General features: G+C 46.6%; 2 protein-coding genes across 2 annotated transcripts in view; one reads left to right on the top strand and one right to left on the bottom strand.

Moving 5' to 3' along the window:
* Window positions 1–731, top strand: part of DNAJC2 (DnaJ heat shock protein family (Hsp40) member C2) — a 23138-nt gene extending 22407 nt beyond the window's left edge. Inside the window, exon 17 of the mRNA XM_073328532.1 lies at window positions 605–731. Within this exon, the coding sequence (XP_073184633.1) occupies window positions 605–679 (75 nt within the window). The 3' untranslated portion in view covers window positions 680–731. The remainder of the gene's footprint in view (window positions 1–604) is intronic.
* PMPCB (peptidase, mitochondrial processing subunit beta) lies at window positions 687–11034 on the bottom strand. Its single transcript, XM_073328534.1, has 13 exons — window positions 10889–11034; window positions 9317–9457; window positions 8792–8878; window positions 7827–7956; window positions 6675–6873; window positions 6255–6334; window positions 5492–5604; window positions 4829–4972; window positions 3983–4143; window positions 2027–2112; window positions 1863–1951; window positions 1160–1235; window positions 687–1073 (listed from the first exon to the last, which is right to left on the bottom strand). Exons 1-13 carry the CDS (start codon window positions 10988–10990, stop codon window positions 1009–1011), a joined length of 1473 nt encoding a protein of 490 aa, XP_073184635.1. The 5' UTR covers window positions 10991–11034; the 3' UTR covers window positions 687–1008.
* Between the last annotated feature and the right edge of the window lie 1820 nt (window positions 11035–12854).

The raw sequence follows: 12854 nt of genomic DNA on the forward strand, positions 1-12854 counted from the left end.
TTGCTGGCTCAGGGGGCTGAAAAATCACCCACCTGAGCGCAGTAAGTCAGAGCACTTCAAAGCTCTAGTGTAAATAGCCTCTGAGCACTGGGAGCCAATCCCCTTGTGGAGGTGGATTACCAGGAGTGCTGGGAGAGCTCTCTCCTAGTGCTTGCATGTGACTGTGCTGCTGCTTTGAAGTTTTCAGTGTAGCCATGCCCTTCGACACTCTGGTTACCTTTCTCTAAAGAAGAGCTCCGATGCTCATCCCTTCCACCAACAGAAGTTGGTCCAAATGAGGTAATTTTTTTAAATCTTGTCTCATAAATTAAGGTTAACAAACATGACAAAGCATTAACACAATAGTGAAAGAAGGAAGTTAGCCGTCTAAGCTGTACAGTTACTAGGAAAGGGAGCATAACTGACTAGTCATATCACATCTTGGCTTTAGATATTCAGCCTCTGCTTTCTAAGAATTATGCATGCAACTGAATACTTGTATTTTCCAAAGGCAGGCCCTTGGCTATCCAAAATCCTATTTTGGTTGGCAGAGTTAAGTCACTATATGATTAGTTGTCTGAATTTAAGTGGTTAAATATACAAATTTGTTTCTTTTACTCTGCAGGAACTTGTTGAAATGGTTAAAGCAAAGAAAGCTGCCCAAGAACAAGTGTTGAATGCTGCTAAAGCAAAGAAATGAGACTCAGTGACAATCTTTATGTTCTGTTTTATAATAAAATGCAAATACTGTACATGTTTTTATTCTTTAGACAAATCACATGAATAAATGTTAACTTTCTGAAATTAGTTTCTCCAACTACACAAGGGTAAGGACTGAGAATAACTGTCAAGGTGACTTCCCCGTAAGTGACGTTTGTGTAATTTTTGGACACAGTTTCCCATGGTAGGGCTTTTGGTACTGAACTTGAGGGGCAGGGGGTTCAGAGAAATCAAATGTGTTTGTCTATATGCCTTGTGACAACTGCTTTAGAAATCTAGTAGTTTCATTAAAACATTTATCATGTGTTCTTAATCACGTAGCCAGTACATGCCACTATGGATTCTGTTATAATCTGGAAGTTGTTCAATTGGACCTGGAAATTAAAAAAAAGTCAGTCAAGACATCCATTTAAGCTGCAGTTTGGCATAGTGATGAAACAGTGAAGGAGAATAAGCTTACCCACAGCAGCAATGGCAGGGCACTTATCATAAATGTACTTTGTGCAAATCTCTCTTATGCTCTGGGCATCAATAGCCTGAAAAGTGTTTTAAGAAAGGTAAGTTAATATTTTCTTGGACAAAGTCTATTAGAGCCAAGAGCTGATTATAATAAAATGGCTCTACAGCTAAACTGGTAAGTTAGCTGCCATGTCTTTCTAGAGCAGCAGTTCTCAACTCATGGGCCCATCAGCACACAGCTGTGACCTGTGACACATACTCAAGGCCATACAGAGATGGTATATATATTGTGTGGATGTGGCCCACAATAGTAAGTAGGTGGAGAACCATTGTTCTAGAGGGCTAGCAAAGTTTCAGACAACCTTTCATCCTCTGTACCAGGGGTGGCTAAACTTTGAACAGCATATGATAATCTTCAAAAAGTTTGAGAGCCTGGACCACCTGCTGGGACTTGAGACTTCAGCCCCATGGGAAGGGGGGCCTCAGGATTTACGCCCCACCACCCAGCTGCAGAGAAAAATCCCTGAGCTCCCCCCATTCTCCCCCAGTAGGCAGAATAGGGGGAGCTACACCAGCCACACTTCAATTGTAAAAGAGCCACATGTGGCTCACGAGCCACGGTTTGGCACCCCTGTTCTATACCGCATGCTAGCTGCTACATTAACATTCTTCATTTAAAAATACACAACGCATGCATTACTTACCTCAATTCTTGCTTCAAGTTCAGGAATTGGAATTCTACGATTGTAACACAACATCTGTCTCCCAATGTCCTCGCAGATGGGGGTGGACCCTAATGAAGGCAAAAAATACTCTAGTTATCAACATACGAGTAGAATAAGAATAAAAATCCCAATTTTATCCTTACCATCAAGCTGTAACAGCATATTTGTTTTTAAAAGGTTCGTGGCTCGAGATACTTCACTTTCAGTAACACTTGTGCAGAGTCGTATCCTGAAAGACAGTTTGAAGTGCTAGTAGGAAATTTTACAAATTTAAGCAAGCAAGAATGGCATTAGTTACCTGAGGTAGGGTGCCATATTTCATATGCACATTGCTAAGACATCATGCATATTAATACACCAATACTAGAATGTCATTTCTAGAGAAAGCAAGGTTGGTGGTATTCTCAGCATATGTAAGTGGAGGATTAGAGATTTATCCCTGTATCAAACTTCTTCCATACAAGTAGTAGGACTAAAGGGTAAATGTAGGTTGAATCTGAGGAAGCTTTCTAATGGCACAAACCACTTAAAGTTGTTAGTCTCCACAGGAAGATTGGGAAAGCCATATCATTGAGATGTTTAGAACTAAACAAAATACTACACTAGGGCAGCAGTTCTCAACCAGGGGTACATCAACTAACCTGGATATTTGCCTATTTTTATATCAGCCTACAGAAAAAGCACTAGCAAAGTCAGTACAAACTAAAATTTCACACAATGACTGGTTTATATTGTTCTATATACTGTACACTGAAAAGTATGATGTTTATATTCCAATTGATTTTATTACAGGGCAAAAAATGAGAAAGTAAGCTTTTATTCAGTAGTTGTGTGCTGAGACACTTGTATTTTTATGTCTGATTTTGTAAGCACGTAGTTTAAGTGAGGTGAAATTTAGGGGTACACAAGACAAATATCACACTCCTAAAAGGGGTCTGGCAGTCTGGAAAGGTTGAGAGCCCCTGCACAGGGAAACAACTCTTAACTGCAAGTGCAGGGAGATGTATTAAAACAGAGGTTTCCAAACTCTGGGCTACACCATGCTGGCTGGTCACACACGGCTAGCCTACCCCCTCCCCCAACAATGCTCAATTCCATTAAGCAAACAAAAAACTACATTTAATCAATTGCTGTAGTTGCCATAAACATCACGTAACTAGATTTGGGAAGAACAGGAGGGGAGATGGGCCACAGAAACCTCTTCAGGATGTAGCCCATCCTATGGAAGGACAAAAAGCCCCTTGCAAAATGTCCAAGAAACGTTCTTATCTGACTTGAATTTTATCTGTGGCTCATGTAGTCCAACTGTACTCAGCCAGTTCAGAAGGTGGGTACTCTGGTGTCGAGATGACTCAAAATAGGCCCTAAGTTACACCATTCCCCAGCCTAATTTTCAGAGAAATCCTTGCACAATCACACCCCTACAATTTCATTTAGTTACAATGTACTTACTATAATTTCATCAACAGAAGTGGGTCCAATAGAAGATACTACCTCACCCACCTTGTGTCTACATCTTCACTGGCAATCACCAGAACTACAGTTAAGTGCCAGATAAAATGTCTAATTGGTCATTTGCTTGTGCAATTAGCCATCATCCATGCCGTTACTGTGTTAGTAAGTTAAGTAATTGAATGTGCTTCTCTGAAATGTAAACTAAATGCCACCGAGTCTGCAGTTTATAAACCCTCCAATCAAGTTAGAGAAGATGTAACAGACCTTATTTAGTTTGCATCTTACTCCACAGAAGATTACATTTTCTGGCAGGAGGAGGGATGGGAAGGGTAATGTAATTTGTAAATCAAATGGCTATTACTACTGTTTTGAGCCAGATTTTGCCACTCTTACTCTTCCAAGTAGTACCTTACTCTTCAAGTACACCCACTGCTTTCATTTGAGCTACTTCCAGTGTAAGGTACAGTCAGAGTGAAGCAAGGGTGGGAGAAACAAACATCACAAGCTTCTGAATTTAGTCTACTTGTTCTTTCCCAAATAATTTGGGCAGTGATAAACACAACACATTTTTGAAAAAGCGGCTATTTTTAAATAGCCACTCCTCAACCCAAAACAAGCTACTTGGAGAAAATGTGTTTTCTTACCACTCTCTCTGAACGAAGTGCATCATATCCTGTACAGTGGATGGTTCACAAACCATGTACAGCCCCCACAGTCCAGTATCAGTGTAACAGGTGTTGAAAGACTGGAAGCTATGACACAGGTTGCCATGGCAAGTGATTTGGGCAAGCTTGCTGGATAAGTTCTGTTTACACAAGAAGATAATATTTAAAAAAACCAAAACCCCGAAATCCTAAAATTTCTCTTCCCCCCCCCCCCCCCCCCACTAAGCTCACCCATTGCTATTTCAAGTGTGACAGATTGGTAGCTTCCTCCACAGCCAACAATACTGCTAGGAGTATGCACCAGATGCTTTTGTATAGAACAGGCAGCTTCCTCTTCTGAAGCTAATATTTCACTCTCCAAGTGACACCTTGAACTTGTCAGTTTTAAACTGCAAAGGTTTTTTTTTTTTGGTTTTGTTTTTAAAAAGTCCTACAAAAATAGCTAGTAAGATTCCAAGAGAGGGAACAGGCACTGGGATATTCAATGCCTACAGCTTTGGAGCCTATTTAGTTTTTCCCCCACTTGTTTTCACTATAGGTTGCTAGGCTATATGAGGGCTCCTCCACTTGGGTTATTCAGTGTGCCATTCCCAAAATGCACCTGCACCCAAATTCTCATGTCACGTCACACGGCAACAGAATGCACTCAGAGACCATTGGGCTAGATTTTGATTTTTTTTAATGCTGATAGAAATATCCAGGTAACTCAATTCCATCTCAGACAAGGTAGAATTTGTGAAGTGTACTGATGCTGGCAAATAACTGAATTCAACACCCCTTACTGGTATAATCAACCCTCACCAAAGTGCCCTGAGGTTCACTCACCACACCTCCTCCAAAGGAACGATCCCAATTGCCTATCAGAGTATTTGCTACCATAAGGGGAATTGTATCTGGGTGAGACCAGCCAACTGCTTCGACAGCTATTGCGATGTGTGCCAAAGGCATCTTGTCATCTCTTATACGAATCTGAATCACAAAAATGTTAACTCCAAATGTAATGCAGCGAACATACTGTAGCGTGTACATTTATTCATTCAAATAAAGGAAACTAGGAACTTTCAAATAAAATCTAATGCAAAGTGTAAAAAACTTTACTCAATAATACTCTTAACTGTCTGTGTAAACCTAAAGCTGTGTGTAAGGAAGTCATTATAATAGTCATTTTGCAGATGATTAAGTGAAGACATAGAATGGCTAAGTGATTTGTCAGAGTCGGGACAGAGCTGGGAACAGAACCCAGGAGTCCCAAGTTCCTCTGCTGTAACCTTTAAAAACCCCTGCCCAGAAATATATCAAGTGAACAGGCTGATTTTCAAGGATGGTGAGCATCAGCTGCTCCTATTAACTTTAATGGGAGTGATGGGTGCTTAGCATTGAAAGTTAACACTAGAAACTCAGATCAAACCAGACAATTGGTTAATATTAATCAGTGTTGCTTGTTGATCTGATTAACCTGAAAAGGCAAAAAGCAATCTTACTGCTTACCTCACTACCTGTGAATCTGCAAGGGGGCAGGGCCGGCATTCCTCCTTCCTGAGTAGACGGTAAGTTACCAAAATGATAATTTGCTAAATCAAGCAATTCATCATGAGAGACTCCTGAACAAGAGAGTTTCATATAAAGCAGTTTTAAAAAACGTATCATCTAAGATCATTTTTCACAGAAGTTAAAAAGCTCCAACCAAGATGCCAGAGTTACAACAATCCATCATAACTGTTGGTTCTCTCCCAACTTGATTACTGTACATTTCTGATTTCCTCCCCACCCATTCCACTTCATTAAATGCCATTGCTAAAATCATCTTCCTCACCACCTTTCTTGCCTCCTCTATCTTATACAGCACCAAACACAAGCTCCTTGTTCTCAACTTCAAGGCCCTACATAATCTCACCCCACCTTTCTATTTTATCCTATTCCCTCTCCCATTTTGAACACCATCTCCTTCCTACATTTGTGGCTTTGTGCTTTCCGTCACACTGTCCTCTTACACTCGTAACAGCCTCTCAGTTGAAAGCCAAGCACTCTCCTTGCCTAAAGATACATTTAAGGATGTCCCTGAAAGATTACTGAGGGGAAAACAGATGAGATGCAGATATACAGAACTTTGAGGGCTAATAGACTTCTATGACCTATTAAGTAGTGGATAAGTCATATTTCTGCATCTGATCTTTGTACCCTCTCAAAGTTAAAGTGCTGTGTTTTTAACCTTATTTTCAAGTGCTTGCAGCGATGCATGTCTCACACTAACCTCCAGCAGCAGCCAGCACTATTCTGGGTCCTTTATAATGTGTTGTTATGTACTCCACCAAGTCATTGCGATTTATGGATCTGTACTGGTAAAGAAAAAATTACTACACCTCCTGTCAGCATAGGTAGTGTCTACACTGCAGCGTTGGAGCGATGCAGCTGTGCCACTGCAGCGTTTTAAGTGTAGACAAGTTCTACGAAACAGAAGTTTCACATTGCTTTGGACACTATTCCAAACATGTACGACTGAGTGTAAAGCATTCAGAGGAATTTCCTCTTTCAATTCCACCTTGGGCAACCCCAAACACTTCATAAGGCAAAAAGAGAACAGAAATTGTTCCATTTATCTTTAAGTGTGGTTTTCTAATACTGGAAAGTAACCATGAAATTAAGACAAAGGAGAAACAGAAGCTGGATTTACTTGATGTTTTCTGTGGGTCCTAATATTGTCCGTCCCAATGTAGTGTTCTGATAGGCTGTGGCATGAAGATAATCAAAGACAACTTCCTGCAAATTGGTTTCAACTTCCTGCATCTCTCGAAGGATAACTCCTCGCTCCCGCTCGATCTCTGCTTCCCCCAGTGTACTGTTCTGTATGATGTCAGCAAGAATCTCCACAGCTAGTTGAAAACACAAAGGAATGGGGGGCAAGTGTGCTTCGGCAATATTGAAACTTTCAGCTCACTATATTGTAATCAAATAAGCAGCTCAAATACATATAATAAGTGGGCAGAACTGTTAGCAAAGCTTACAGGAAGATCCAACAGAAAATTGAAAATAAACTTCTACATAGTGTAATCTTATTTTGTAATATTTGTTTTAGGAAAATTTTAGTGCCCTTCTTGGAGAGAATGTGTGTTCTTCAGGGATTTCTAAAACTTCTCATCAAGGAATTGTCAATATGCATTATTTTATTTCAGATTAACACTATGGCGTAAGACAATTCACTTAGACATACCAAGAACGAACAATTTGAGAAAACTAAACAAAAATATAGCTTGTTCTTCAACTGGCAGCCCTTTGTCTCTAAACATATTGTGAAAAACAAGCTTCCAAGAAGAGAGAAACAAACAGCTTAAATTAACCACAACACAAATATCCAGGGCCCTATCATACCTTCCCAAGATCAAACACACTGAAGGGGCACAGAATGCTCAAGATTCTAAAGTGAACCTCCCAGTGTGTTTGAAAAAAGTTCCCTTAGGAGGACAAGGGAGCCAAAGTAGGGGCAGGGAACATGGTCTGAAAACTCCGCTTACTCCCCTGCAGATCTCAGAGAGATGAATTTCACATCTTTAGCCCCAAAGGAGAGGCACCCCTCCTGGGGACCAAGTGGCAAGCATGGGACACAATGCTGAAATGCTCTTCTCCAAACCTGCTAAGCCTCATCCCCATGGAGTTTCAACAGGGGGATTGCCAAGGAAAGGAGGTGGGAAGCACACTGCAGAGGCACTGTTCTCCCATTTCTGCTTCTTTAGAGGGCTGTCAGCTCATTTAATTCTTTGTTGTTCCCCTCCTCAAAATCTTTAGGAAGGATGCTCCTTCAGAAATTCTGTAGGACAGAAGCAGTTACCTCTTGGCAAGTCCTTTGAGAAAGCCTTTGCATAATACACAGTTTGTTCTCTGGACGTGTAGGCATTAAGATGAGCGCCCATGTTTTCAATCTCTAGTTCCAAGTCTAATTGAGACCTCTTTTTTGTCCCCTGAAATTAAAGTGAAAAAAATATTTACTTGCACTCCCACAAAGCAGCTTTTACACATAGGGAATAGTAAGGGTTTATTTATTTTTATTTTTTTTAAAAAGCTGATTTGAGCACAAGAGAAACAACTGGTCTGAGGCGGGGAAGGCTGGCACATCAGTCTTTCCCCACTGGAAAACTAAGTTTAAAGCCTGCACAAATCCCAAGTGAAAATTAACTTGAGGACAGAGTACCTATTTGTCTCCTATAAAGATTAGTTAAATTCAGCATGACTCAACTCTACCAATCTCAGGTATCAGCAGGAGTGGATCAGTTCAGGATTTAAACATAGCAGCAGAAATATGGAAGGAAGGTTACACAACACCTGACTCAGACCAGTGTTGTTTTGACTGCACCTCAGTAAGTACTCAAATTGTTAACTTTCAAATGCTGAAACAACATGCAGAACTAATTCCTGAAACTAACAGATCTATCATTCTTGAATTCCTTCTGTCAGCCATTTTTTGTTTGTTTTTCGTTTCTAATAGATCGAACATGAAATTTTTCTTTCAGGCAAGGCTAGAGCAGCACATGCAAATGTACAGGTGAAGCCATACAGATCTGAGGTGAAATCCTGACTCCACTGAAGTCAACAGCAACTTTGCCATCAACTTCAATGAGGCGAGGATTGCATCCTTGATTTTTATTTTGGACAAAAATCCAAATTGCTTGCGTTTTCCTGGTGATTTTGAAAAGTGATTGACTGAAATCAGTTGTAAAGAGTCTACATAGTTATCCTTAAAGATCAGTAAACAACTTTAATTTTAAAAACCATCTGAAAACTAGTTTTAATACTTACCTTGAAAGCCATATGCTCCAGAAAGTGAGCCGTTCCGTTGTTCTTCTCATTTTCATACCTGCTTCCAGCATCAATCCAAAGACCAACCTTATTAAATACAAATATTAATCTTACTATCTAATAGAAGATAGCATTGGCATTGTTTTGCTGGTTCTTACTTTGGCTAAGATTTTACTTTTTATAAATAGATTATATATGGGTTTTCAAAAGTAACTAGTGATTTGGGTGCCTCAATTTTGGGGTAAACTAATTTGCAGTTAAAGGGGCACAATTTTCTGAAAGTGCTGAGCACCCATGCTCTGAAAAATCAGACCCCTTTACAGTGTTTCATGTTTGGCATCCAAAATCACTAGTCACTTTTGAAAGGCTTAGCTCTACCTTCACACAAACTTGTGTTCATTATTTACAAATTGTTGTTAACTACTTCTGCTAAATACTCTTACCGATAATAGTACATCTAATTTCACAATGTAATGAAAATACATGTAGATAGTTAAGTAAAAAATTCATTCACAAGTTACCTACTGTGCATGTTGAGAGTCCAGAATCTTCAGAAGCTACTCTCAGCCCATTTTCCAGAGAACACACTTTAGTCTCAGGAACATTTAAGACTATTTGCGGTGCTGCCTTGGTGGATCTGAATCTGCTTGTCCCAAGTTGTATGGACTGTAAAGAAAAGCCATAAATTACATGGTGCTTGTCAGGACAGCACGTTCCTGAACTTAGAAGTATGAATTATTTATTTTTGTTTTGTAAAATTAGCATTGATTTGGTGGCCACTGCTCTTCTCCTCAGAAATACACCAACTCTGCCCAGAAAGGAGGCATGAAGGAGCATAAAATGGACCAGTCTACAGCTGACCCCTTTTAATTCAATGGCTGTGAGAAACTTGGGTTCAGCTCAAGCCACTTAATCTTTTTGTTCCTCAGTTCCCCATGTGTAAAATGGGGATAATAGTAAAAGCATTAAAGATTATGAGGGGCTTAGATATTACAATAAGGGTCCATGTTAGTACCTGAACTAGTCCCAGAAGGGCCAACGTCTACAGCTCCTCAGTCTGAACAGATCCATGTTTTTATCCAAGGAACCCAGAGCTCAGCCTGCAATACCATCCCATATAGCCTACAGAATTAAGTAGGCTGTTCCAGCTTCAGCCAAAAATTGCAGGGCCACACGCACTGTGGCTTGCACAGATCCCGCACAGCCGGGCGACTACAAAGCTTAGGGTGGGGGCACGGGGTGGGAGAGTCTGGGCAGGTCCCGGGGCGCAGTGCGACCCCGTGACAATAACCTCAGCTGAGACTGGTTTCAGAGTAACAGCTGTGTTAGTCTGTATTCGCAAAAAGAAAAGGAGTACTTGTGGCACCTTAGAGACTAACCAATTTATTTGAGCATGAGCTTTCGTGAGCTACAGCTCACTTCATCGGATGCATACCGTGGAAACTGCAGCAGACTTTACATATACACAAAGAATATGAAACAATACATCCTCCCACCCCACTGTCCTGAGCTATTACCAGCAGGAGAGTGAGTTTGTGTGTGTATGGGGGTGGGGGGGATGTGAGAAAACCTGGATTTGTGCAGGAAATAGCCCAACTTGATTGTCATGCACATTGTGTAAAGAGTTGTCACTTTGGATGGGCTATCACCAGCAGGAGAGTGAATTTGTGTGGGGGGGTGGAGGGTTAGAAAACCTGGATTTGTGCTGGAAATGGCCCACCTGATGATCACTTTAGATAAGCTATTACCAGCAGGACAGTGGGGTGGGAGGAGGTATTGTTTCATATTCTCTGTGTATATATAAAGTCTGCTGCAGTTTCCACAGTATGCATCCGATGAAGTGAGCTGTAGCTCACGAAAGCTGATGCTCAAATAAAATGGTTAGTCTCTAAGGTGCCACAAGTCCTCCTTTTCTTTCAGCTGAGACTACAACTCCCAGCGGCCCCATGAAAACCACAACGAGCTGCGACTACAGCTCCCAGCATGCACCGCGCTGGAGGCAGCCCATTGCCTTTTAATTGCCGGCAGCCTGTGGCCCGGCCAGGGGGTTGGGAACCCACTCAGCATCTCCCCAGCGCCCCGATCCCCGTCACTCACCCGGTTCGCTGGGGCCGAGCCCCGCACCAGGTGGCGGCCAGGCCAGGCCCAGAGGAGCCGTCGGGCCGCCACAGAACCTGCAGTCAGCACCGCCGCCGCCATCTTAGATAAGAGCCGGGGTGGCCGCGCGTCTCGACTTCCGGCGGGAGCGTCCGAGGAGGGGGCGGGGCGCGCGCCATGGCAGATTGGGGAGAGGCGGGGGCGGGCACAGGAGGGGGAGGGGCGTGGGCAGGCGCGGGGGAGGGGGAGGGGCGGGGCGGGCACAGGAGGGGGAGGGAAGTGGACAGGCGCAGGAGAGGGGTGGGACGGGCACAGGAGGGGGAGGGAGGTGGGCAGGCGCGGGGGCGGGCACAGGAGGGGGAGAGACGTGGGCAGGCGCGGGGGAGGGGTGGGGCGGGCACGGGAGGGGGCGGGACGTGGACAGGTGCAGGAGAGGGGCGGGACGGGCACAGGAGGGGGAGGGGCGTGGGCAGGCGCAGGAGAGGGGCGGGACGGGCACAGGAGGGGGAGGGGCGTGGACAGGTGCAGGAGAGGGGCGGGACGGGCACAGGAGGGGGAGGGGCGTGGGCAGGCGCGGGGGAGGGGTGGGACGGGCACAGGAGGAGGAGGAGGGAAGTGGGCAGGCGCAGGAGAGGGGCGGGACGGGCACAGGAGGGGGAGGGGCGTGGACAGGCGCAGGAGAGGGGCGGGACGGGCACAGGAGGGGGAGGGGCGTGGACAGGTGCAGGAGAGGGGCGGGACGGGCACAGGAGGGGGAGGGGCGTGGACAGGCGCAGGAGAGGGGCGGGACGGGCACAGGAGGGGGAGGGGCGTGGGCAGGCGCGGGGGAGGGGTGGGACGGGCACAGGAGGAGGAGGAGGGAAGTGGGCAGGCGCAGGAGAGGGGCGGGACGGGCACAGGAGGGGGAGGGGCGTGGACAGGCGCAGGAGAGGGGCGGGACGGGCACAGGAGGGGGAGGGGCGTGGACAGGCGCAGGAGAGGGGCGGGACGGGCACAGGAGGGGGAGGGGCGTGGGCAGGCGCGGGGGAGGGGTGGGACGGGCACAGGAGGAGGAGGAGGAGGGAAGTGGGCAGGCGCAGGAGAGGGGCGGGACGGGCACAGGAGGGGGAGGGGCGTGGACAGGCGCAGGAGAGGGGCGGGACGGGCACAGGAGGGGGAGGGGCGTGGACAGGCGCAGGAGAGGGGCGGGACGGGCACAGGAGGGGGAGGGGCGTGGACAGGCGCAGGAGAGGGGCGGGACGGGCACAGGAGGGGGAGGGGCGTGGACAGGCGCAGGAGAGGGGCGGGACGGGCACAGGAGGGGGAGGGGCGTGGACAGGCGCAGGAGAGGGGCGGGACGGGCACAGGAGGGGGAGGGGCGTGGACAGGCGCAGGAGAGGGGCGGGACGGGCACAGGAGGGGGAGGGGCGTGGACAGGCGCAGGAGAGGGGTGGGACGGGCACAGGAGGGGGAGGGGCGTGGGCAGGCGCAGGAGAGGGGTGGGACGGGCACAGGAGGGGGAGGGGCGTGGACAGGCGCAGGAGAGGGGTGGGACGGGCACAGGAGGGGGAGGGGCGTGGGCAGGCGCAGGAGAGGGGTGGGGCGGGCACAGGAGGGGGAGGGCCGTGGGCAGGCGCAGGAGAGGGGTGGGACGGGCACAGGAGGGGGAGGGCCGTGGGCAGGCGCAGGAGAGGGGTGGGACGGGCACAGGAGGGGGAGGGGCGTGGGCAGGCGCAGGAGAGGGGTGGGATGGGCACAGGAGGGGGAGGGCCGTGGGCAGGCGCAGGAGAGGGGTGGGATGGGCACAGGAGGGGGAGGGGCGTGGGCAGGCGCGGGGCGGGACGGGCACAGGAGGGGGAGGGACGTGGGCAGGCGCGGGGCGGGGCGGGCACGGGAGGGGGAGGGATGTGGGCAGGCGCGGGAGGGAGGCCGGCCCTGGAAGGAGGGTGTTTGCAGGGCCGGTGTGTGCGGGTTGGTGGCGCAGTGG

The sequence above is a fragment of the Lepidochelys kempii genome, chromosome 1, assembly GCF_965140265.1.
Source record: "Lepidochelys kempii isolate rLepKem1 chromosome 1, rLepKem1.hap2, whole genome shotgun sequence".
Classification (NCBI taxonomy): Eukaryota; Metazoa; Chordata; order Testudines; family Cheloniidae; genus Lepidochelys; species Lepidochelys kempii.

Coding starts and splice junctions, on each gene's coding strand:
- PMPCB (XM_073328534.1), bottom strand. CDS start 10,990: ATGGCGGCGGCGGTGCTGACTGCAGGTTCTGTGGCGGCCCGACGGCTC. Junction 6,874..7,826: donor CTCAAAGGACTTGCCAAGAG/GTAACTGCTTCT, acceptor GTTTTCAACTAG/CTGTGGAGATTCTTGCTGAC. Junction 4,973..5,491: donor GCAGATTCACAGGTAGTGAG/GTAAGCAGTAAG, acceptor TTTGTGATTCAG/ATTCGTATAAGAGATGACAA.